At 38.7% G+C, this 26367-nt stretch overlaps 1 protein-coding gene across 5 annotated transcripts in view; it reads left to right on the top strand.

Annotated features, from left to right (window-relative positions):
* The window catches only part of LTBP1 (latent transforming growth factor beta binding protein 1), a 229319-nt gene that overhangs the window by 100479 nt on the left and 102473 nt on the right, over nt 1-26367 (top strand). For 3 of the 5 annotated variants that reach the window (XM_034659662.1, XM_011229803.3, XM_011229802.3), the window contains 8 exons: nt 495-722; nt 2818-2840; nt 5852-5951; nt 6457-6555; nt 16779-16904; nt 18172-18297; nt 18700-18822; nt 22230-22349. In XM_034659662.1, the coding sequence (XP_034515553.1) occupies nt 495-722; nt 2818-2840; nt 5852-5951; nt 6457-6555; nt 16779-16904; nt 18172-18297; nt 18700-18822; nt 22230-22349 (945 nt within the window). The remainder of the gene's footprint in view (nt 1-494; nt 723-2817; nt 2841-5851; nt 5952-6456; nt 6556-16778; nt 16905-18171; nt 18298-18699; nt 18823-22229; nt 22350-26367) is intronic. The other 2 variants (XM_011229805.3, XM_011229804.3) reach the window with 1 other exon arrangement.

The raw sequence follows: 26367 nt of genomic DNA, 5'->3' as shown, positions 1-26367 counted from the left end.
TTATACCAGAGCAGGAGGAAAAGAAGAAAGCCTGGTTTTTGCTGATCTTCCACACATACCCTATGAAATATATATAATATATATAGTATCTTCTGTACATAAAAACCTCCTAATATATTACATATATTTCATATATGTGATATATAATATAGAGAAAATTAAATATAGAATATGTATATATGTATCTCCTAATTGGTTGCTGATATATATAATATACATAAATATATGCTCTCTATATGCTATATATGCTATATATATAATAGTGATAAGGAATTAACAGATGGGGAAATGTTGAGTAAAAGAAAGGGTTGGGATTTTTTCTGTAAATTTGCAAGTTTAACAGAAATTCAAGCATTATGCATCTGTTTTTTGAAGTTTTTAAATGTAACTATATTAATGACAATTTATTAAGAAATACTCATCATGATATTTTCCTCTGTATAAGTTTGCACTTTTAGATTTTTAAAAGGAATATTTTCCCATCCCAAATCTAGCTGCTTTTAAGGAAATCTGTCCTGGTGGAATGGGTTATACGGTTTCTGGCGTTCATAGACGCAGGCCAATCCATCACCATGTAGGTAAAGGACCTGTATTTGTCAAGCCAAAGAACACTCAACCTGTTGCTAAAAGTACTCATCCTCCACCTCTCCCAGCCAAGGAAGAGCCAGTGGAGGCCCTGACCTTCTCCCGGGAACACGGGCCAGGAGTGGCGGAGCCAGAAGGTGAGAGTGGAAATAGATCAAGGACCCAGCCCTCTGTCTTGTATGTCTTTGGGTTCCCGGTTAATTCCCTTCTAGAACAGGGTTTTTAACCTCAGCACTAGTGACATTTTAGGATAATTCTGAGTGAGGGGCTTCTTTATATGTGGTAGGATGTTCAGCAACCTCCTTGACCTCGAACTTTTAGATGCCAGCAGCGCCCTCCCCCCTCCAGTTGTTACAACCAGAAGGGTGTCCAGCCCTGCCAAATTTCCCTGTGGGGTAAAATGACCTCTGATTGAGAACCACCTCTCTAGAATAATTCGTTTGTAGCAGGTAATGATATTCTGAGATGATCTCAGGGCATGCTGGGGGCTACTTTTTCTTGGTGTTTATTCCTAAGGGTAATTTAGATCGTTTAGGGAATAGTCCTTATTCATTTCTTTGTCTAGAGGGCCATTTAATAAATAGTTATGTACTTAACAAAGTGGAATCCACAGACTTAAAGAAGTTAAAGCATTGACTGAGCTTCCGTGAAATAGAAGGCAACAGACAGGGATAATGGAAGGCCAATGAAGGAGGACAGAGTCAATTGAAGGGATCTTAGAAATTCCCTCATGCAGTCCTTTCATTGACTTTCTGAGGAGCCTGAGACCTAGAGAGGGGACATGGCTTGCCAAATGTCATATGAAGAGTATGTAATGGGGCCAAGGAGCACATTTTTCCAAGAAAGTGGGTATGGCTTTATATTCTAGGAGTCTAGAGACAATTGACTTGAGTGTGCCTCTTCATATAAGCCAGCATATTCAATTCCTTGAATATCTTTATTACCATAAAAGTGTTTACCCCAGATAGAAGGAATAAAGATTAGTACAGAATATGTATTTTCTTTAATGAAGTTTCTGTTGGCTTCTCACAGTTTATTAGGTCGGAATTTAGGGTGCCCATTTATGGATTTTGTGAGGAGAGAAGGTATCTAGGTTAGTGAAGAGTCAAGAGCTTGGCAAAGCTGCCTTCTAGAGAGGTCTTTTTTCACCACTCTGAATCTTTCTGTGTACTAGCCTGTTTTATTTCACTCTCCCACTCGTGGCCCCTTCTTGTTAGGCAGAGCAGTAGGACCTCACCTAGAATTGACAGTATTGACCGGTTTGCTCCTCTACACTTGGGGTATCATGGCCAGATGTTTGCAACTAGTCAAACTCTGCACAGGCAGGAGGAAATGGGCTCTGGTCCAGCTTCTGCCTCAAGACATTCTTGGTGGGTTAAGCAGGACAGACAGTGGGTTGACTTTTCCAACCACAGGAATTTAGCAGCAGTGATAAGCTATCTGGTGCCCTGATTGCTTTTGGAAGTCAGGCGTCTACCAACACCGTACACTAATGTTTATGGAGACGATGATTAATGAAAAAAAACCTCAGTAATTTTTAATCATAAGCATGAGGACTAATATTGAGGACTGATTAATGAGAAACAAGTCTTTCTAAATACAGCAGCATAACCACTACCACTGCTTCACAATAATGTTATGATTGTGTAATATATAATCTGTTCAACATATTGATGCTAATCTCTTATTAGATTTTATTGGCTTGTGATTTTTCCCTCTAATTTAGTTAGCTTATCTTACTGACAATGCTTACAGGGTTTCAATAAAGATTAGGAGTACAGTACCCAGTCTTAGATCTCTTACTGAAGTAAGTGGATTTCTTTTTTTAATATTAACATCAAGTATTATATATTATGTTAAGGATAAGTATGTGGACAATTAATGAAAAATTTTTTTATGTGGGAAGTTTCATAAATTTGAGATTTGACATAAAATAATGAACCAGAAAGTATTGTTTCCTATAACCTTTTCAGTTAATGAGGAATTTGGAAAGAATTTCATCACATCTACCTGAACTTTTGTAGTTAAGGAATGATATAGCATGGAGAGTTTTTCTGTTGATCATGTGTAAAATTCTTTAAAATGGTAGACGACCATAATTCTGCATTTGATTTTGTCTGATTCTTAATCCTTTTGGAGTGATAGTGGACTTTTATTGCTTTTTAAAAATTTATCTATTATGTGGTGGATTGACCTAAATTATGCTAATGTCCTTTTCTTTTCTGGTTTTAGTGGCAACTGCACCCCCTGAGAAGGTAATTCATTCATTATTTGCAAGTCTTTGTTTTTTTACTGTCAAAATGATTTTCTTTTAGAATACATGTGGATTTTTTTAGACTTAAATACAGTAACATGCCTATTATTCATTATTTGGTTTGAGGAAATATAGCATTCGTTCAAGAAATGTTTATTGAGTACCTACTATATAACTGGCACTATCGGAGTGTTAGGAAAACAATCGAGAACAAATCAGAACAACTCCTTGTTCTCGTGGAACTTAAATTCTAGTGAGAGAAAAAGGTGGGACTGACGGAATCAGAGGCTTAAACAGAATTCATGTCAATTCATGGCTTGGACTGTGGATGGAAGGAAAGGTTCTGGTGTGTGTATGCAATTATGAATTTTTGGGGTGCATATATACTGAGTGAAGTACTTCCTTAGTCAACTAAAATTACCGTGCATGTTTGATCACATTAAAAGAAGAACAGAGCTTGCCCTTGGAAATTACAATCCAATACCAGAATATTGGTTCTTAGAAATTTCAGAGAAATATTTAGTCAGCCTATAGGTTTTTTGGCATAAAATGGGACCATGAATTGTGAGATTTATTCATAGGAAATGTAGAAATTTGCTGGCTCTAAGTCCTGTTTATGTAATGTTTTTCCCTGAGTCTTGCTTTGATTCTTTAATAACATGAAAATTAGATCATTATTAAATCTTCATACATTTATGTGTCACTCAGTAGACAAGAATGACAAGTGTTAGAATTTAGATGGCATGAACACATATAAATCATTATAAAGAGTTTTAAAATTTTTTAGCTTATGAATATGGGATAGGATAACTTCAGAATTCTAACCTAAGTGCTGAAAGAATCCAGACAACAAGGAAGTAGGATTTAGAGTGGCAGCACCCAACAAAGAAGAATGTTGTTATATTGACCCCAAAAGAAGTACAACATATATGCAAATTTTATACGCACATTTGCCGCTCCTGGATTGTGTTTCTAAAGGTCAGTGCTGTGCAGTAGTTTGCAATTTTGTTGATTTTGAATTCAGTTCTTGTTGATATGTGGAAGTACATGAATAGACCAGCCAGCTCCCTGATAACCCCATCTTATTTAATAATCTCTGCTTTCTTCACTGTTGAGGATGGAGCTTGTGGTAACTCTCATTAAGGATCTGAAAGAGGGGCTGAACATTTTCCTGTATACTTACACTGTAAATTTTTTGGAGACGAGGCAGTGGGAAAAATGCAGTCATAGTCTTTGCAGTCTTGACTCCTCACAGGGGTATCATGATATTAAAAATGGATAAAGAGAAAGCAGGGTAGCCCATGGGTAGGAAATTCTATGTGCAAAGGTGAGGTGGAGGAGACAGCAAGAGGTCAGTTGGGAGAGCAGGAGAGGCTTGGTTAGGAGAACTTGGGGCTGCTTTCAAAGACTTGGAATCCAAACTGCAGTTGTAATCAGTGGCAGGATACTGCGGTCCTCTCTTGACTCTACTTGTCAAATGGAGAAGTAGCATTGATTAGGAAGTCTGTTGCCCCATGCTGACGGGGGAAATTCTGTCTGTAAGTTTTAGGAGTGCATAAACACCTGAGGACGGGCTGCTCCTTGCTGGCATTGACCATGGGCTGCAGGAAATGGGCTGCAGTTGAGACTGATTGAGGTCACCTTTAATAGGTAGTGAAAGATTAGTCTGTATTCTTAAGAAGGGAAAATGTGGGGAAAAGTAATAAGTGCTCAGTCTTTCTAGAAGATGAATCACAGCAGGATTAACTGAGACAGGGAGACAGAGGGAGTTTAAGAGGCCAATGAGATGATTTTAATAAACAGGATGAGAAAGAGTGTCCAGACTGGGGCAGTGGGGGCTGTGGGTACAGAAAGGTCAACAAACATAAGGAGCAGTGCAGGTGGGCAGGGGTTGGAATGAAGAATGAAAGAGCAAGGACCACAAGGTGATTTTAAACCTCTGGATGGTGTAATGCCCTTGGCATTGACAGAAATGCAGACCTTGGAATGAGAGCCTGAAGGGCTTTGGAGGGGATGAGTTTGAGGTATGCTGGAAGATCTAAATGGAGTCACACTGTAAATACTCATGCCTATAGAACTGGATCTTTGATGAGACACTCAGGCAGGATATCTATTTTATAAAAAGCAGAAAAGGAGATAATTGAAGTTAGGACAGAATGAAAAGGGAAACGGAGCCGGGAAGTAGGCTTTCAAGGAGATGGCAGTCAGTGGTGTGCAGGGCAGCCGTTGACCAAGTAACCTGATGAACACTTTTAAGGGCATGGTGGCCTCACGCTGCTGTCCCTGCCGGCCTCACGGATCAGTCTGCAGGAGCCCTGAACAGCTGTAGCTGGAAGCTAAGCCACAGGTGCCGCCAGTCTCTTTCTTCACCTCTGGTCCAGGGGACAGGAGAGGGCAACCGGACACGTGAGGAAGCCTCGGGTGCTTCCCCAAATCCCCCATTTTTTGTTGCTCTGCTTGACTTCCACTATGCTGACAGCTAGAGGTGCAAAGTTCCTGGATGGGAGGTTCAGAAAGGCCTTAATGACTTCCTGGCTTAAAATATTTTAATGTACTGTGTGTTCTTGGTTGACACACGCAAAGTGTGACTGGTCATCTTCCTAGGGCAGAGCACCATGTCTGTGAGAGGACAGTTTAGTTCCTCTTCAGGGTTAGTTTTGCCTTGTTTGAGACCAGATGTAGGCCCCTGAGCCAACACATTTGTGTACAATGTCTAAAGGGACCTTTTACCTTGGGCCCCTGGGACATGGTTGAGGGTGTGTACATGGGTCAGCACTGCTGGGGTAATCAAAGGCTTACTTCTGTAGTGGCTCAGCAACACTTCATATATGTATTTTTTCCCCACATGATTGCATGGGTTGTTGTGCAATGTCCTGTGATATTTGTTGCCTTTCTAAGAGTAGAATTAAATAAAGTTAGTAATATGTGAAAACTAAAGATAATTCCTACTTTCAGTTCTCTCTCTCTCTCTCTCTCTCTCTCTCTCTTTTTCTTTTTAATACAACCGCCCAGGAAATACCTTCATTGGATCAAGAGAAAACCAAACTTGAGCCTGGTCAACCTCAGCTCTCTCCAGGCATCTCAACTATTCATCTGCACCCACAGTTTCCAGGTAATGTCTGTGGATCTATGCTATTTGTAAGAGTATTATCAATGAATAAAAGAGTCAGATAAGGATTCTTTTGTCTTTGATTTTAAAGTTTGATAAATCATTAGAATTCATTAGAAGTGCCATGTGAAACATATACTTAAGTATATTAATATACTTTAATGTTAGTGTGGGAATGGTCTTGTAAGTTTTAGAGTGGTAAAAGGAAGATAAGTTTCTCATGATTTTTTGTGGCCAGGAGTAGGTATATATTATTAGAATTCTTTTGAAGGTCATCATTTGATGAAGGGTCATTTTTCTTGGCTTCTGAATTGTTCTCATATATTCTTGCTAAATGTGGAAACTGAAGTTATGGATTAATACCAGCAGCTTTAGGGTCTGGAAGAGTCCTTAATTATCCAAGCACAACTGTGGTCTGTTTTTAGATTTAAATTATGCCTACATTTTGGAATGGGATCTCAGAGCACCTACAGGCTTTAATTTTTTCATCCCTCCCTCCCTCATATAGTAGTGATTGAGAAAACATCACCTCCTGTGCCTGTGGAAGTAGCTCCTGAAGCTTCTACGTCGAGTGCCAGCCAAGTGATCGCCCCTACTCAAGTCACAGGTAGGTGTGGTATTGTGTTCTGTAGCCTGTGCAGGAGACATGGGGGTGAGCCTCCTGTTGAATGTAGTATCAAAATTGTATGAGAGGTATGAGACTGCTCATAGCAGCGTTAGTCATAGTAGCAAATATTTGGAAATAATCTAAATACCGTTAAAAAGGAGGAAGGTTTAAATAAATTATGGTACATACACAGTGAAATATCACATAGCTATTGTTGTAAAAGAATATTTAATGTCATGAGGAGACGCTTATGGCAAAATGAGCAATACAGAACACAATCTGATTCCAGTTTTATTTGTTAAACGTTTACAAACACAGAAAAAGAGGCAGAAAACACAGCAAAGGGGTACCTGGGTGGCTCAGGTCATGATCTCAGGGTCCGGGGATGGAGCCCCACGTCAGGGTCCCTGCTCAGCGGGGAGCCTGCTTCTCCCTCTCCCTCTGCCACTCCCCCTGTTTTTACTCTTTCTCTCTGTCAAATAAATAAATAAAATCTTTAAAAAAAAAACCCCAATAAATAAAACACATCAAAGTGTTCAACCATCACCAATTAATAGGATCATGGATAATCTTTGTTCTTCTGTATATTTTTATATATTTTTAAAATTCTTTATGATTGTAATCATTAGTGACACATTATAAACAGTTATCATAATGCAAAACAAACCAACAGCATAAAAGTTAATATCCTTGATGTATAGTGAGCTCTTATAAATCAGCAATAAAAAATAATAATAGAAAAATGGGGAAATAATATAATCAGGTATTTTATAGAAAAAAAAACATATAATAGGAAATGTCAACCAGTAATCAAAGCAATGCAGATTAAAATAATTATCATCAAATTAGCATTTAATTTTTACTGGAGTAAAATTGAGGTCAAACACATTGCCAAAAGAAATGTAAACTGGTTCAACATTTCTGGAAAGCACAAACTGGCATAATGTATCAAGAATTTAAAAAATGTTCAAAACTTTTGACACAGTAATCCTATGTTAAAATATCTAGTGTGAGGAAATAATGTCCCTGAAGACTGAGATATAAGGATTTATATAAATGGGTACTTACCACAGCCCCAGGTATAATAGAGAAAAAGTAAAAACAATCTAAATGTTTAACTATAGGGATATAGATAATTATGTTACATCTATACATTGGAACATGATGCTGCCATCAAATACAGTATTTCTGAAGAATTTTTATTAAAATCTAGCAGACAATGGTCACAAATACTGTTGTTAAACACAAGATGAAGTATTTGAAAATGAAGGAATGTAGAAGACTATGCCAGTTACATAAAAAGACTCATACATTGAGAAAATACTGGAAGAAAAAATGCCAGATATTAGCAGTGATTAGTTTTTATAGTAAGACCCATGAGGTTTGCAGATATTGTAGAATATTTTCTATTTTCCGTATACTGTATAGTGGGCAAATATTTTATAGTCAGATAAAGATCACCAAGATGTATCATGCCAACTTAAGGTCAGGATGAGGTTGGCAGTGTATAAAAAGAAAAGTTAGTAGAGGAGTTTGCAGCCTTCCTTAAAATATTCTACATGATATGTATAATTTTTCAAATAAAAATGTGCTCGGTGTGTTAATTAGATGAATTACAGTGATCATTTCACAATGTGTGTGTTTATCAAAACATCAAGTTGTACACCTTAAATATGTATATGTTTTTTGTTAAAAAGGTACAGTTACATAAATTACATAAAATATATAAAATAAATTATATAAAATATGTAATTTTTATATGTTAAAAAAACTCTTGGCTATTTTCTCAAAAATGTGGATGTTAGTTCTCTTAGATATTTGAATTGAGACGTCAGACTGGAAAGTGTTTTTTTTTTTTTTTTTTTTTGAGAGAGAAAGAGGCAGAGTGCATGTGCCAACAGGATGGGGCGGGGTTGTGGGGGTGGAGGGTTGAGAGGAAAGGGAGAGAGAGAATCCCAAGCTGGCTCTAAGCCCAGCACAGAGCCCATCGCGGGGCTTGATCTCAGGACCCTTGTTGTTGGCCCTGAGCCAAAATCAAGAGTTGGATGCTTAACCAACTGAGCCACCCAGGTGCCCCTGGAAAGTGTTTTGGAAAAGCACCTGCGTGTTCCAAGACAAAACACACTTGACAAAGGAGTGCGGAGTCACATCATGGACCACAGTGCATTTTTACCCAGTTCAGGGCACCTGTAACCAGAGCCATAGCTTTCCCCAGTTACTGCATGGCAACCGCTCTTAATATTGAGTTAACTGATAGAGAAATATCAGATCTTCTCAGTACTTCTAGAGTGATACAGTGAAACGATAGTGTAGTTGTTTTTTTAATGGCCACGGCTAAAACAGTTATTCTCTGCTCTTAAGTCATTTATGTGTCTGCTTGCTTTTTTAAGCACATCTATAAAAGACTGTCTGGTATGTGCTGCAACCTACACAAAAATGCAATACACCATCATGGACAGCAAGGATCTTCTCACTGTTGTCCTCATTATTAAAAAGGAAAATTGCACTGTGACAAAGCAATGTACTAGGTCTAAATACTGTATTTCTCTGTTTCTGTTTTCCAGTGTAGAAATATAATTTTGTGCCTTTTTAACAATGCTGACTTCAATGGATAGACTTCTTGCAAACTAGCTTTGTAGAGGTTAATTAAGTTTGGCTAGATAGATGGGGTTTCGCTGTTTAAATGCAGCTGTGTGAGGAATAACAAATTGAAGTTACTTATAGCTTCAAGTGAACTACAGAGTTGATTAAAAAAAAAAAGTAGCTGTGCTCTATGAATTTGTTAGAAGACAGCTTAATTTGAGTTTGGCAAAGATACAGGGCCAGCATCTGCTATCGCATGTTTGAAGCATGAAGATTTCTTCCAGGAAAAAAGTGACATTAAAATTTTATGCAACATTTGTAGGTGTTCCTACTTCCTATAGTAGAAGTGTCTTTCTGAAACAATCCATGGGGAGACTATTATAGTCTGAATTAAAATGGTTTGCAACTTTAGAGCTAAACAATAATCAGTAATCTACACTAGAACAAGAAGACTGTTTTGTATCAAACTTAATTTAAATCAAACTATAGATGTTCCCATTGGTTTGATATGAGAGCCAAACATATAGATTGAGGGAGCAATCTGATCGGTTCTGTCTGAAATGTTATACAACGGTTTTTTCCCCCTAAAACACAGAGGAGGTAAATCTTACTTGTCACTATTAGTTTGTCTCACAAGTTGAAGAAAGGAATAGAATAATACATAGGAATCTAAAATAAACAAAATCAGCTCCGCGTTGCTTAGTGATGATATCTTTATGGTGGTGAGATTGGAAGGAGCCTTTTCAGATTTCTTCAGACACACTTTGACATGTAGTAATTATAAAGTGAGACACATATTTGCAGGACATAAGTATGATATTTTCCACTCTTAACAGCTGATTGGTGGCTTGCGACATTATTGGCATACTGTTTCTGAATAAATTATACATTTCAGCATATAAATTCTTGATTTAGCATAGTGTCTTAATAGCTCAAGGATAGGTTGGAAAATCAAACCTCTGGCAAATATTTACAAAGTGGAAACATCTGTTTCAATTGTTGTGGGATAATTTATGCTCATTGTGGGGCAGCTAGGAAGCCAGGGCATTTTTGTAAACCTTTCCATGAGTTAACATTTGATGCCTTCCTCCTCCTCTTCCCAAACTTCCTCCATGGCCCTCACATAACAGCCAAAAATTATTCTTTGACTTCCATGACTATCTTGTGAAAACCTTTGTAATTATCATGGCCCAAACATTATAAAAACTATTTGCTCATCAGAGCTTTCTTTTCCAGAGCTCAGAATTGACTGCTTTAAAAAATGTTTGTCCCTAAAGCGTATTGCCGGAGTCCTTACAGCTTCAGTAAACTATGTATGCTGATGGAAAATGAACTCCCTTTTTCATGTAAAATCATCATGGTTTAATATTTCCAGGCTTTATGTATGTATGTATGTATTTACTTTGAGTAATCGTCTGATGAAGAGAAAAGCAAAAGGTCAGCATACTCATTTTCATATTTTGCCAAAAGCTTTCTTTTTCATTTAAAAAAAAATATAACAAAGACACCAAAATCTTAAATCCACTGTTGGCCTTGTTGCTGGGATAAATAGAGTATTTGGTTTTCCACTGGCTTTTGGTCATGGCTCTTTTCCCAAGTTCTAAATGGAACTCTGGTGAAAGAAACAGAATATGGTCCTTGATCTGGTGAAAGTAAGGTTGTCTCAGGGGCGCAGCTAGTAGGAAAGGGTCAGGTGGTCCTGAGGCCCAGGGGACATGTGATGGGCATTAAGGATGAATCCAGTGGGAAGAGCCTCTTGATGATCTCTTTGGGAAACCAAACATACTAAAAAAGACTAGACATTTTCATTAACTAGAGTACCCTGGAGACCGATAATTAGTGCTTCCTGTGCGAGGCTTTGCCATAATTTTTATGCTTATGTCCACACGGTCTGCTCAAAGAAATGTACGTTTCAACATAAGCTGATTAATTATCTGGGAAGAGGTTCACATCCGAATGTATAAGCGACCTCTTAGAATAATAAAAAACATCATGTTTTTCCCTAAAAAAAACATGGAAAAATGAGAGAATTTTTCCAATTCTTCCTCAAGACAATACTCTCAGGACTTGGCTTTCTGTGTAATAATACATCCTGGAGAATAAAAATCTAATAGAAAAGGAGGGGAAAGCACAGGAAGAGGTGGTTAGGAGACTTGTTTTAAAAGTTCTGAGGTGTTTTGAAGGTGTTACAACTCTTCTTTCTACTTACGAGGGTGGAGTCCCTCCTCACAGATGGACAAAAGGGAGCTCAGAGGCCAAACTGATGAAAGTTACATTAATTAATCACTTATGTAAAAAATGGGACAAACATGGTAGAAATCAAGTATATTTTAGTAAATGTCCCTCCACTCCTTTGATGTATCTCTTAGTACCCTCTAGTGGTATCAGAGTAACATTTTCTTACATATGTTAGTGCCCTGCCAACTGGGATCAACCTTTTTCAGCTGTTATCTCTATATATTTTATCTGTGAGGTAATCATCTAAAGATCCTCAAACATGCCTCATAAATATTTATCCTCATAGTTTCTATTTAAGATACTAGAATGGAAGGAAAGTCCATTATATTCACTTCATTTCCTAAGACTAAGCAGTATATTTCTTAAGTATTTCTGCTACTTTAGAGCTGATATAAAAAGAAACAATTTAAATATGTTGGCAGACTATCGTGTAAGGATGTATTATATTTGAATTAAACATCACATAGTTTTGAAGATTTTTGTTCACATATGTAAAACTTCCATTCTAAAGCTATGCTTGATGGGGCGCCTGGGTGGCTCAGTCGTTAAGCATCTGCCTTTGGCTCAGGGTGTGATCCCAGGGTCCTGGGATTGAGGCCCTGCATCGGGCTCCCTGCTCTGCTGGGAGCCTGCTTCCTCCTCTCCCACTCCCCCTGCTTATGTTCCCTCTCTTGCTGGCTGTCTCTCTGTCAAATAAATAAATAAAATCTTTTAAAAAAAATAAAGCTATGCTTGAGAAGTTACAGATATTTGGTAATCAACAAATTGGTATGTGTGGGCGTTGGGGCAGTGAGTCCTACTCAAGCATTGCATGAAAACCCCAGATTTATAGCCTTTGGACTTGTTCTGAATCCTTGTCCCGACTATATTAATTCATCTTCTGATCTTTCTTTTTGCAAATCTGATCAATATGTCTTTTCTGTTTTAAGAAAATGGCAGAGAAAACTCTAAAGGAAGATCAGTAATTACAAAGAAAATCGAGAAAAGTTAATACCAATAATTTTCAGAGAAGGCGTCTACCTACAATATGGAATAGATGGTTAGAAATGTTATTGTCACACTGTTCCAATAAAGAATTCCTGTAAACAGACAAGAGAACTCTTACTTGAGCATCTAGGATTATAACATGGAGAAGAATACCTTTTACCTTCAGATTTTTTGTGACATAGAAATGATCATTTTTTTAAAGGAAGACTTCTGATTATAAAAGTTATTACACATGCTTCCTGTAGAAATTTTGAAAAATGCAGAAAAATGTAAAGCAGAAAATACTAATCCCCATAATCCTAACATTGAGATTTCTTTCTTTCCTGTCTTCTTTTCTGGGTATATTGTAATTTACATTATATTCTGTATTTGTAACCAACTATATTTTTTTAACAAATAAGCATTTTCCTATCCTGTCAATGATTGATTATGCTGTATGTGTTTCATAATTCATTTTTTGCATTACTGCCAGTCACTTAAGTTTAAGCAGTCATGTTAATTACCCATGTTTTTAGCCTTTTGATTTACTGTATGTTTTCTGTGACTTTACATTATACAGACCAAACCATTCTGTTTCTCTGGTAGTGAATTAGCATAAATAGGCTCACTAAGGTATAAGTAGTCTGTACATGTGTGGCATCCAAGTGGATACTGCAGCTCTGTGTTCATATGCTTCCTTTTAAAGTCTAGCGACTTTCCAAATGATTTGCACCAGTTGTCTTAAAGTCATAGCACAGTGAATAACAGTTGATGAGAAATGAATAATGTGGTTTGAGTTTTTGGAAAGCAACCTCAGCCCTAATTTAGTTCATTTCCATAGTGAATCTTTGTTAAAATATTGTTTTTTCACATTTCCTGCAGAATGCATGGTAGGTTATTGGTGATGGTAGCACACCTGTTTTTCTTCTCACTCAAACCACAGACCCCTCCAGCAAGGCTTTTGCTGTAGCTTGCCATGCTTGAGGCCCCAGTCTTCTTACACTGGGCACTCGGACTCATCTGTGACAGCATGCCTTTTAAGCATTGTTTACTTTGTGATGGCAATAGGATAATAGTCCAAGGTAACATTGTTATAAATGTGCAGTTTCTTGTTATATATTCTTAAGTGACTTCAAAAGGAACAGCATTTACAATGATGGATACTAATGGCTAGCTGGGTTTTCTTACACATAAAATGGTATTTTATTTATTTATAATCCACTGTTAAATCAGTGAAGTAAAAAAACTAAAATATATGGATTACTTAAAGGGACTTTCTCCCTTATTTCCTTTCTTAAATTTTTATTTTTTTAATTTCTTATTTTTTAAATTCCAGTATAATTAAAGTAACTATGTTAGTTCCCGGTATACAATATAGTGATTCAGCAATTCTGTATATTACTCAGTGCTCATCACAAGTGTACTTTTAATTCTCTTCACCTGTTCACCCAATCCCCACCCCAGCACCCCTCTGGTAACCATCAGCTTGTTCTCTATAGTTAAGAGTCTGTTTCTTGGTTTGTCTCTTTTTTTCCTTTGTTCATTTGTTTTGTTTCCTTGATTCTACATGAGTGAAATCAAATGGTATTTGTTTTTCTCTGACTTATTTTACTTAGCATTATACTCTCTAGAATCCATCCATGTTGTTGCAAATGGCAAGATTTCATTCTTTTTATGGCTGAATGATTGTCCATTGTATATATATACCACATCTTCTTTGTCCATTCATCTGTCATTGGACACTTGGGCTACTTCTGTAGTTTGGCTATTGTAAATAATGCTGCAGTAAACATCAGGGTGTATGTATCCCTCTGAATTAGTGTTTTCATTTTCTTTTGGTAAGTACCCAGTAGTGGAATAACTAGATCATATGGTAGTTTTGCTTTTAATTTTTTGAGGTACCTCCATACTGTTTTCCCCAGTGGCTGCACCAGTTTGCATTCCCACCAACAGTACATGAAGGTTACTTTTTCTCCATGTCCTCACCAACACTTGTTTCTTGTGTTGTGGATGTTAGCCATTCTGATTAGGTGTGAGGTGATAACTCATCGTGGTTTTGATTTGCATTTTCCCTGATGATAAGTGATGTTAAACATCTTTTCATGTGTCTTTTGGCCATCTGTAGGTCTTTGGAGCAATGTCTTTTCATGTCTTCTGCCCATTTTTAAGTGGATTACTTGGTTTTTTGGTATTGAGGTATATAAGCGTTTTATATATTTTGGATACTAACCCCTTATTGAGTATATCATTTGCAAATGTTTTCTCCCATTCAGTAGGTTGTCTTTCAGTTTTGTTGATTGTTTCCTTTGCTGTGTAGTAGCTTTTTGTTTTGATAAAGTCCCAGTAGTTTATTTTTGGTTTTGTTTTCTTTGCCTCAGGGGACATATCTAGAAAAATGTTGCTATGTCTGATGTCAGAGAAATTATTGCTTGTGCACCCTTCTAGGGTTTTTATGGTTTCAGGTCTCACATTTAGGCCTTTAATGGCTAATTTTCATTGAGTATGTATAGTGTGCCAGACAGTGGGCTATGTGCATTATTTATCTTTGAACCTGACACTCAAATTAGAGCTCTGATTATTCCCATTATGCAGGAAAGTGAGACATAGAATGTTTGAGTAACTTGCCCCTGCATTACAGAGCTAAGGGCAGCAGGATTTGTGTTTGCACTGACTGCAAACCTGGGCTTCTACCAGCTGGCCTGACCCAGCACCATATGCCATTATAACTTCTTACAAAGGTCATTGAAAACAGACTATCTAAGGAGAGTAATTCCTGTTAGGAGGCTGCTTTTGAGTCCTCAGGTAATTTAAAGCCATCTTATATATCCTTTTGGTAATGAAGCTCATTTTGTTGGCCTTCACTCAGCGTGCACTCCTATGACCCTGCCTCTACCATGGCATGTTCCCCAAATGGAGTGAGGACTCAGGGCCAATCTGCTCAGGCCTTACAGAAGAAGGGAGTCTCAAGCAGGAGTCATTAGGAACACAAGGGAGGAGGTTAGCAGAGAAGATTGGGAAGAAGATTCTACTTTATCACTATAAATATGCTGATGTTGAAATTGGCAAATTAAGAGTGAGTTACACCCAGAAGTTTGGCTTTGATTAGAAGTGGTAAATCTTTCCTGAGAATTAATGAGAAACTTTGGAGGAAGTTGGACATAGTTGTTGGAAATTGAATTTGGCCTGCTAATGAATAAAAAGTAACCACATATTTCTTATCAGGAGAACTTACCTGGTGGTTCCAAGTCCATCATGTCAGATGAACTGGAATAGTTAGAAACTCATTGTGGGCCATCTCAGAAATTAGAATTGATTATCTTACAGCCTCCAATGTGCCCTTTTTCTGAGTTACTGCCCACTACAGTTCATCTTAGAAGTTGTTTCATCAGGAGTTATTGATGATTTTGGGTAGTGACTAACTGAGCAATTATGAGGTAATCAAATGAGTTTATACTTGATTTTAGAGACCACCATCTTTTTTTTTTAATTGAAGTAAAGTTGATACAAAGTTGCATTAGATTCAGGTGTATAACCTAGTCATTGGACAAGTCTATTTGTTATGCTGTGCTCACAAGCGCAGCTACTGTCTATCAGCACACAATAGTATTATAGTACCATTGACTAGATTCCCTGTGCTGTGCCTTTCATCCCAATGACTTCATCATTCCATAACCACAGGCCTGTATCTCCCACTCCCCTTCACCCACCTTGCCCAACCCCCCAACCACCTCTCCTTTGGCAACCATCAGATTGTTCTTTGTATTTATAGGTCTATTGCTGCTTTTTTGTTTGTTTGCTCATTTGTTTTGTGTTTTAGATTCCATAGAAAAGTGAAATCATGTGGTATTTGTCTTTGACTTACTTCACTTAATACGCTCTAGGTCCTTTCATGTTGTCACAAATGGCAAGATCTCATTCTTCTTCATGGCTGAATTATAGTCCACTGTGTACATATACCATATCTTCTTTACCCATTCATCTTGCGGTAGACAATTGGGTCACTTCCATGTCTTGGCTATTGAAATAATGCTGCAATAAACATAAGAGTGCAGGTATCTGGGGCGCCTGGGTGGCACAGCGGTTAAGCGTCTGCCTTCGGCTCAGGGCGTGATCCTGGCGTTATGGGATCGAGCCCCACATCAGGCTCCTCTGATATGAGCCTGCTTCTTCCTCTCCCACTCCCCCTACTTGTGTTCACTCTCTCGCTGGCTGTCTCTATCTCTGTCAAATAAATAAATAAAATCTTTAAAAAAAAAAAAAAGAGTGCAGGTATCTTTCTGAAGTCATGTTTTTATTTTCTTTGGATAAATTAGAGGTGACCTTTGTCTTCTAATTGCATACCTGACAATAAGCTAAGCAGCAAATACACAGGAATGGTTTGAAAGCAATGAAATTTTTGTTGATGTCTGTCTTTTCCTCTATTATTTATTTTGAAGAAATCAATGAATGTACTGTGAACCCCGATATCTGTGGAGCCGGACACTGCATTAACCTACCTGTGAGGTATACCTGTATATGCTATGAGGGCTACAAGTTCAATGAGCAACAGAGAAAATGTGTTGGTAAGAGATGCTTTTGACAGGTGAAGTTATTAAATATCAAATATTTACACACTAAGAACATGTTTTATGTAATTATTATGGGAAATGTTACTGTGTTTAATTTTTAAAAATTTTTATCCCTGAACTAAAGGAACCCAAAAAGAGGTTTGCTAACCTCCTGGGATGCTCTTATCTTCTGGTTCAATGCTACCTATTTGGCTAAATGTAATACAATAAGATAAAGGTGAAAAAAAAGAGGAAAAAAGTGAAAAATTTCCAAAGATTTCTAGGTATAGTAAAATAATGTAATAAAATATAGAATAATAAAATGATAGAAATAGCTACCTACAAACATGTATTTAGCAAAACCAAAATAAAACTAATATATATTGCAATAAAAACTTATACTCATGTAAGTGCATAAAATCTGATTTCCAAAAGCAATTTCTAAACTGAAAATAAGCTAACACAAATCTGTTATTGAATTTACAAACACGGGATCTCATACATGGTTCTTTGGAAAAAATGTATCTCAGAGGTGTAATAGCATTATGGAAATCATTTCAGTGTGCTATGTTAACACTGAATTTCATTTCTCTCTTTTTTAGAATAAGGAAATTCAGCCCTAAGAGTTATAAAGCAACAAAGGCGTATACCCAATTAATATAAAGCAACAAAGGCATATACCCAATTAATGTGGCTTTAGTGTGCCAAATGCCATTATACGAGATGTGTGACTTGTGCTATTTGGTTGTGTATATGTATGGGGGTAGGTCAAGAGGAGTATCCATCTGGTCTATCCCATGGCTGTTTCTCTTGAATTTGCATACATTGTATGTATTCTGTTTGGAACTGTAAAATATAAGGTTGAAAGGGGCAGTTGAGATGATCTGGTCCAGCTTTACCCTTGTGCACAGTGGAAGAGTCCTTTTCACAATATTTCTGGCTCTCTCTGCAGAGCTGGCTTGGGAGTTGCACAGCGAATTTCAGTGCTTACATGACTCCATGTATCCGGCAGGTCCTTCTGTGTTGACCCAAATCTGTCTCTCAGAAACACCAATGTCATGGCTGTAGTTTCAGCTTTTGAAACAATACACTCTACACATATTCCCTGTTCCCAGTAACTATCCTTCAAGTATCTGAGGAATACGATCATGTCTTCTTTCACTGTTTTCCTCACTTATAAAGATTTGGTGCACAGGGAATAGTACGCTGGTAGTTTGTGGACAGGGAGACAGAACTTCATGCTACACTGCACTAATCCTTTTATCTGTATTTTTGTTAACAGATATTGATGAATGCACTCAGGTCCAACAGCTCTGCTCCCAGGGACGCTGTGAAAACACTGAGGGAAGTTTCTTGTGTATTTGCCCAGCAGGATTTATGGCCAGTGAGGAGGGTACTAACTGCATAGGTAATGGCAATGTTCTTCCTGATGCATAAATTCCCAGATCTGGGTTGTTAGCTCCCCTACAATCCCATCAATCTTACTGCTTATTCAGGCAACACAGAATTTATTACTGGACACCTTTTATGACATAGTCATCTGCTAGATACTGGAGGATATAAAAATGGAATCTTTTCTCCAACACTTTTGAATGAAGAGTGTAAAATAAGTGCAGAGCCCAGGGTGTTAAATGGTTTGGGTCCCACATCAATCAAAACCACTCACTTTTGAAACACATCAAACGAATTGAAGAGATGGTGGTAGGAATGGGTTATTTTATTCTTGACTTCACACTGAACTGGGAAGTGGGAGAGGTTTGAAATTCTATTGTGGGAAATAAAACTCGACAATGTTTTCTGCTTTGTGTAGATGTTGACGAGTGCCTAAGGCCAGATGTGTGTGGGGAAGGGCACTGCATCAATACCGCAGGGGCCTTCCGGTGCGAATACTGCGATAGCGGGTACCGCATGACCCGGGGAGGCCGTTGTGAGGGTGAGTGTGTGCCATGTCCAAGTGCGGAGTGCACGTGACCCTGAAATGCAGGGCTGGGTCCACACCCGGGGCTGCCAGCCACCCTGCCTGGTACTTACCTTCCTCTGCTGATGTGTGCATGGCACCAGCTCATCGACACTCTTCCTGCCTTCTGGACTCACAGCCTCTTTGCCTCACTTCAGTGGCTTGGTCTGGATTATTTTCCACCTTCACATTCTCCTTGTTGTCACGCCAGCATCTGCCTTCCCTGGTATTTGGAGTGAATTGCTTTAGAACAATTAATTGCAGAGTATCTTAGCCTAAACCCAGACTTAATGACAGCGTCTGGATCATTCATCTGGGAGCATGGTGCAGGTTTACCCGCTGTTGATTTTTAGTTTCCAGCCTTTCCGCCTTGTTACATTCCTTTCGTGCGTTCTGGCATTGGCTTACCAACCCTCCTGACTAACTGCAGGTTAGTCTAACTGCAGGTCAAATTCCAACCATGCAAGATAAAATTTCTTTATTATTGACCACAGCAATGAGTTTGCTAGTGTTATTTAAAAAAAAAAAAAAAGTTCTGAAAAGCTTTTAGAGCATGGCCAGAATGACTAACCACTTAATTGTTCAGCTCATGTTTGTGTCCCAGTGATACGGGTTCTTTTTGCAACCACTGTGGTACTTTTTAACGAATTATTTTCATGAAGAAATAAATTGTGCTTCTGTTTAAATGCTGCTGTGGAGGCGTGCCAGCAGAGGAGCAGGGGTCCCTGAGCTCTGTTCTGAGGGGCCAGGCTGTGTAGATGGTGCTGGTTCCGGGGGCTCTGCCTGGCCGCCTGAGGATCAGCCTGTTTTCTAATGCGGCTGGGCTTCCAGGCCGAGGGAGGGACCGACACGTTGGGGCAGGCTGCTTTCAGCTGTCCCTGGCTCCTCCGTGTTGGTTTTCTTCATGGATCTAATGACCCGGGCCTGGAGGGAAAGCTAATTGGATGTTTTTTGGCAGCCTGCACCTGTCTCTCCCCCTGGCCCCTTGTTCAGCCCCTGGTAGTCTGATCTGGAGAGAAATAGGAGCATTTTACATTACGGAATCTTTGACCGTCTCGAATCAGAATGGAGCTGTAAGGTCTCCCCTGGCAGCTGAGGGCCATGGGACAGCAAGGGGTGAAGCGTCCAGCACTCTCCTCTTACAGGGGACCCTCCCTCTGCTCTGGAGAGGCACCATGGCCTTGGCTCCTGACTCCCACCCTTAGTAACTGGCTTGGAGCCAGTGACTTAGCCCCTTTGAAACCTGTGAAATGGGAGCCGCAAAGTTAACGTTCGGGGTTGTCATGAGAATAAATGCGTGCTGTGGTGTCTTGTGTGGTGCCTGTCACCTCGCTAGTTCTCAAAAGCTCTTAGTCTCTGGAAACCTCCCCCTTTCCCTGATGACATTGTTTTTGCAGAGATCTTCTCAGTACATCTGTATTTGTGGGAGTGTTTAAAACAAAACAAAACACCCCAAGCATTTATGTACGAAGCAACACTCCCCAAAGAGGTCAAATGCTGATTCTTCAGTTCTGCATACAGTTTCAGGATGGGAAGAGAAGACATTTAGCTAGTAACTATAGCATAAGGATGGAAAGTGGGAAGGAGTAGAAAAGAAATATGAAAGCTCTGTAAGCAAATGGGAAGCAGTTAGGGGACTGTTTGGGAATATTCAGTGTATGGAAATTAGCAGAAATACTACCAGGGTTCCCCGAGTAAATTATATATAATTCTATCCCCGTGAAATGGCTTGAAAAGAAGGAGCCAAATAACATGGCTGTTTTCTAGTTTTGTCATGGACCAGAACCAAAGGTCCCCAGGCTTCTGGCTCACCAAAGATTTTCTCAGCTGCCACTAAGAAAGTTGCTTTCCAACAGTGCTAGTCTCCAAGGAGTCTATTGTAGTTCACAGACATTATCTCATGCACCCTTACTTTGTTCGGTTAAGGTATTCCCAGGCAGGTAGTCTCCAGACCTATAGATGAGGGAACAAGCAAGCAGAGGTGAGAGTAGCGGGAAGTTCAGGGATATTGTCTTGTATTGCTCAGCATTGCACCTTATTTATTGGACCAACCTTTCTCAATGACCTTCTCTGACTTAGCAGTAGTTCTATTAAAAAAAAAATTCCTTCCGGAGAAGAATGTAATGCTGTTTGGAAAATGAAACTGGCAAGCGTCATCTTTTTGTAGAACAAGAAGTCCCAGAACATCTGACCTAAAAAAAAAAAAAAAAAAAAAAAAAAAAACCAACAAAAAAACCACTGTGTGTCATTGTCTATTGGCAAGGATTTTTCGATGATAGGAAAAAAAAATTACCACACTGACCTGGTGCTTATTCTATTAATATCATCATCAGCTTTTTTACTTTGAGCATCTTTTCACACTTGTCTAGTGATAAGGGGAGATAATTTTTGATAATTTACCAGAATGAAGGGCTGTATCCATTACATATTTCTTTCACTTTTCAGCTTATGTTCTGAAAATTCTTTTTATATTTTAAGTGTGATCAGAGGTCCTATATACATTTTAAATTAGAACACTTAGACATCAAATCCACTCACATGAATTCAGAATCCAGCTCCAGAAAAATGATCATTTTGAGTGGGGCTGGTACCCGTGGAATCACCATTCATGTTAAACTCTTGAACCATTTCCTGTATCCTACTTCTCCCCCATTCTGTTGTCCTACTATTCTTCAAAATGCCTAAAGCCGTTGAAGTGGTTCCCTCTGCCATACCTCCAACCATATTGAAGGTATTTTTTCCAATTCACATAGAAAAGAAAAATGATGAATGTGAAAAACAAGATGTATTTTTGTGAGAAAATATTACCATATGATCATATCACCATGTTTTCTGGAAACTCTTAGAAGTATTTGATGAGTTCATTCTCTCCTAATGTGTTTTTTCCACCTCCAAGGAATTCCTATCCTATGAAAGTTTTTAAATTATTCAAACCCAGGATATTCTTGGGCCCATGAAGCCAAAGCAAGGATTTCCCTAGAGCATCCATTGTCTGCAGAGAGAACCTCTGGCCAGGTGGTTTGTTATATGCCTGTTTGTTATATTTCTCCCTGGCAAGCTGCACTATTACTTCAAAGGTTTGTCCAGGAAGTGGCCCCCAAGGTGCTGCCAGCTCCCAGGGTGGAGAGTTCTGAACCTGCCAGTTGGGCAACTGGGGCCAAGTTCTTCTTTTGCATGTGTGTAAATATTTTAATCCAGGTAAACTTGGCCATGCTTTATCACTGTGGTGTTTAAGTGTAGGCCCAATATTTGACTTACCTACTTAACATTTTCTCCACCAAAATGTAGATAGAGCACACCTTCCCCTCCCCCCACTTCATCAGAAAAGTGTTTGCTTCAGTATTCTGATAAAATGTTTGTGACCTCGTTTTTCTATGTTCCAGATATTGACGAATGCTTGACTGCAAGCACTTGTCCAGATGAGCAGTGTGTGAACTCTCCTGGGTCTTACCAGTGTGTTCCCTGCACAGAAGGGTTCCAAGGTTGGAATGGGCAGTGTCTTGGTAGGTACTGGAGTGTTCTTATCATAGTTTTGTTTCTTCTGTCTAGTCCATTTTCTGACAGAGTTGTGTAATGCCAAGTGAGCCCTCTTTTTAAAAAAAAAAAAAAGGAATATAACAAACTTGTGTCCTTCTGAGAAAACTTCTAAGGAAAGTTCTAAGTAACTTTTACCCAGGGAGAAATATAAGAAAGCAAGTTGGCATAAAGATTGTGAGATTTTACCTGGGAGAAATAATTCCGATGGAAGCAAATTGTCCTTGATGTGATAAATAACCAAGACCAATAAAATAGTAATCACCACTGGGCGGAGAGTGGTGAAGAACAAAAGGCTAAAAAAGAGAGAAAAGGCATAAGAAGCAGCAAGCTACCAGAAACTAGTAGAATTAGGAACATACGAACACAAATGTGCAACAGAAGTAGAAAGAGAATTCTTGATGAACCGGTTGCCGACCCTCTTACATTTATTCATTTAAGTATTTAATAAATACTTCATACCGACATTAGGCACTGAGGAAGATAAGCATCAAATTTGCTTTGGTTTTAATGAGCTGTGCTCTAGTTAACTTCCCCCTTAATGGTTTTCCTCTCTGTTCTGTCTCTGTGTGATCTTTTCCTTAGAAGCTGAGCTCTTTTACACTCAGTGCCAGACTCTGACAATGTGAGTTCAACTTCTCATTTATTCATACCTTCTTTCTTTTCATCCACAAATGCTGAAGAACTTACTATAAAATACCCTAAGTTGTACTGAGTGCTGGGATACATTGAGGGACAAAAAAAGTGCCTTCCTCATGGAACTATCTGGTGAGGAGGACTGATACCCAGACGTCTCATAAATAAATGCAAAAACACAAATGAGACACTGTTGGGATGGAGGGTTCTGTGACGCTGTAAGAATGTGTGATAGAATGAGTTGCCTCCAGGAAAATTCCTGATTGACGTTTAACTGGGGGAAAGAGATGGGAGGGAGATAGTTTTGAAAAGAGGAAACAGCATATTCGGGGGGCTTGTGGAAGGAGGAAGCAGTCATGTTCCAAAAGCTGAAAGGCTAGTGCAGCTGAAGGGCAGAGAACAAGAGAAGAGTTCCTGCAGGGTGAGGGGGCAGACCGTGCCAGACCCTCTCAGTCCTGTTTAATATGTCCGTCTCGAACACTACATCAAAAGCTAATGCTGTACTATATGCTGCCTAACTGAACATAATAAAAAATAATACAATAAAAGTTCATCTTTACTCATACATCTCTGGGAAAGACGTTGAGGTGTTGCAGAGCAGGCGGGATAAGTAAGCTTGGCAGAAACAGTCCCAGTTTCAAAGCTTTGGACTCATCACCAGGTTGCATAAGCTAAGCCTCTGTACATGGTACAGGTGGCCCTCTGCCCTGAACCTCATGCCCATTTCAAGAGTGTCTATCATTGGAATTGCAAGATGTTGATCTTTGGGAGAAGATTTTTATTCATTAATTGCTCACTTGATATGCATTTGTTTATGTGATCAGTGCTGGTCAGAACGTACATTTGGTTTTAATTTCCCCGTTTGGCATAAGTTTCATAGTTGCCTATCAAGATTCCATTCGTGTTCTTATTTTCACATACTGCTGCATATTATAATCCAAGAGTAGAGCCTGAATTTTACCTTAAATAACTAAAATTCATAATAGTGGTATAAACACAGCCCTGATTCATGAATTTACTAATGAAATATGACTAAGCAAATTGGCAGGTGGTTGCTCTTCAATATATATGCGTTTATCTAGACTGGGCAATAATAATAAATGAGTTATTATACCTAGGTGTATGCAATCAGTCTAAGCATGACCACTTTGCTCCAGTTTAGTGACAGAAACACAGTACCTCCGTTAAAAGTAACTTCACTTTGCCAACCAGATGAGTAGAATCATAAGCAGAAATATGAGGTCACTGTGTAGTCAACCAAAATCACACAGTTAGCCACTTGTTCCAAGCACTAGTTTTCATTTTTGCATTGCTAAGGTCATGCATTTCCTGTGAAAAATACACCGTGTACTTTTTCCTTCTGCCTTGGGTGAAGTTGTGGGCTCTGTCATCTACAGATGAAGCATCTCTTCGGTGATACAATTCCAGTTCCAGTCGTTGTTCCTACTGGACTTGCAGTTCCTCTGAAATTCTCGGGAGGGCTTTTGCAGATTATACCAAAATGGACCCATCTTCATTTTTTATGGTAGTAGAGCTTTCACGTGTAAAAAAAGTTGAGTGTGACAAAAAGTAGATATTGCAACATGCTTTTCTGTTCTTATTGAACCAATGAATGAATTTGATTTTTCTGCTCAACTCTGACAATGCTAGTGAATACCCAGCCATATCGCATACATTTAGTTCTCACGTTTATCCTTCTGGTACTCTAAAATACCTTCTAGAAGGTGTAGTCATCACTTAAGCCTATCATTGAGTTGAAGTTATCGACAACAACTTGATTATATATTTATTCATTCAGTTTAACAGTTGAGTGCCTACCAACAGCCAGGCCTTTTTTAAGACCCGGGAGACTGAGAGTAAACAGAATAAATGCCCTCTCCTCATTGCCCTTGTACTCTAGAGCTCACATTGTGCCTGCAAATAAATCAGCAAGTGAAGTATATAGTATGTAGATGTGTGTTGAGTGCCAAAAAGGAAAAAAAAAAGCAGCGTAAAGGAGACAGAGGGTGTCAGAGAGTCTATGGGGGTCAGAGAAGGCATCAAATGACAAGTTATTTACACGGTGTTCGTTTCTGTTTGTTTTTGTCTCTAACAGTTATTTGGGACTAGTTTGTGACTTTTTAATATCCTTTTAGTTCAGATGATTTAGGGTACATTGATAAGACTTTTTCCCTCCAATTTTAAATATAGGAGAACATTAAAGACTTAAAATTTCTCCAAATCTCACCATTTGAAGAAAAGTCTTACACTTGGCATTTGTTAGTCATTATCTGTAGAGAAAATAATCCCTACCTCCCAGGGAATTCTGTTCCAGAAGTCTTAGTGTCCTCCTTTTTCTACCACTCTGCTCTCACTGACTGAATTTTTTAAATTATTGTAATTAAAGTTGTACGGTGTTATATATAATTCTTTTGTGTGGCATAATGCTTGTGGTTTTTTTCTAAAGTCCAACAATCCATATGTTGATTTGACCCTTTTTTTCTGTTAAATGGATTCATTAGGAATTGAGAATGGATATTTGTACCGTTATGTTCTGCAGAGATTTGGTGCCAATTACACTTTATGCTTCTTTCACTGACTCACAGGTGAACTTGGTGAAACCATTAATGGCCTCCTTGTCTTCATGCCATGCAAGCTGGATCTCACTGATTGATGCTACTCCTTGATTTATGAATTAGAACAGAAATTGTTTGGGGCAGAAACAGGTCAGATGTTAACAGGTGTTGTCTGGGAGACCATACTGTTTCCTAGTGTTGAGTTCAGGGCATATGATCCTTCATTCTCAGTAGTTTATTGTCCACTTTCAAAATATCTATCCCTTGATGTTTTTTGGCAACTCTTGTGGGCTCCTCTGTTAATGTAGCTTCTTCTTTCAAGCTGTGGATTTCAGTCCTCTCTTGAAAGCCGCTTTCATCATTCAACATTGTATTCCTTGGACCTCACATTCAGCCTGGAGTTGCTGTCCCGTTGATCCCTGCCTCTAATGACTATTTCATCACCCTGGGTTCTGGCCAGTTCTAACTGGCTGCTTCAACCAGGACCTTTCTTAAGGGAAGCCAGCCTGTCAGGTACTCAATTAGCAGGTTTCTCTTTACTCATGAACAGGCCTGATTCAAACCCTGATGGAGCTGTCCTCCAAAGGAGATTCTCTAATATTTAGTTGTTTGAAGGTACATTCAGTAACTCTGATATAAAGATCATATATCCCTGAATTTAGACAGATTTGGGTTTATATATGACCTCTCTGAAGCTTCGTTTCAATATCTTTAAAATGGGGATTGAAATACTCTCCATGGGATTTATTGTCAGAATTAAATAAGCAATATAAAGTACCTAGTGAGGCGTGTGACA

This window comes from Ailuropoda melanoleuca, chromosome 4 (assembly GCF_002007445.2).
Source record: "Ailuropoda melanoleuca isolate Jingjing chromosome 4, ASM200744v2, whole genome shotgun sequence".
In the NCBI taxonomy this organism is placed as follows: Eukaryota; Metazoa; Chordata; class Mammalia; order Carnivora; family Ursidae; genus Ailuropoda; species Ailuropoda melanoleuca.
This window is presented reverse-complemented; position numbering and strand designations above follow the sequence as displayed.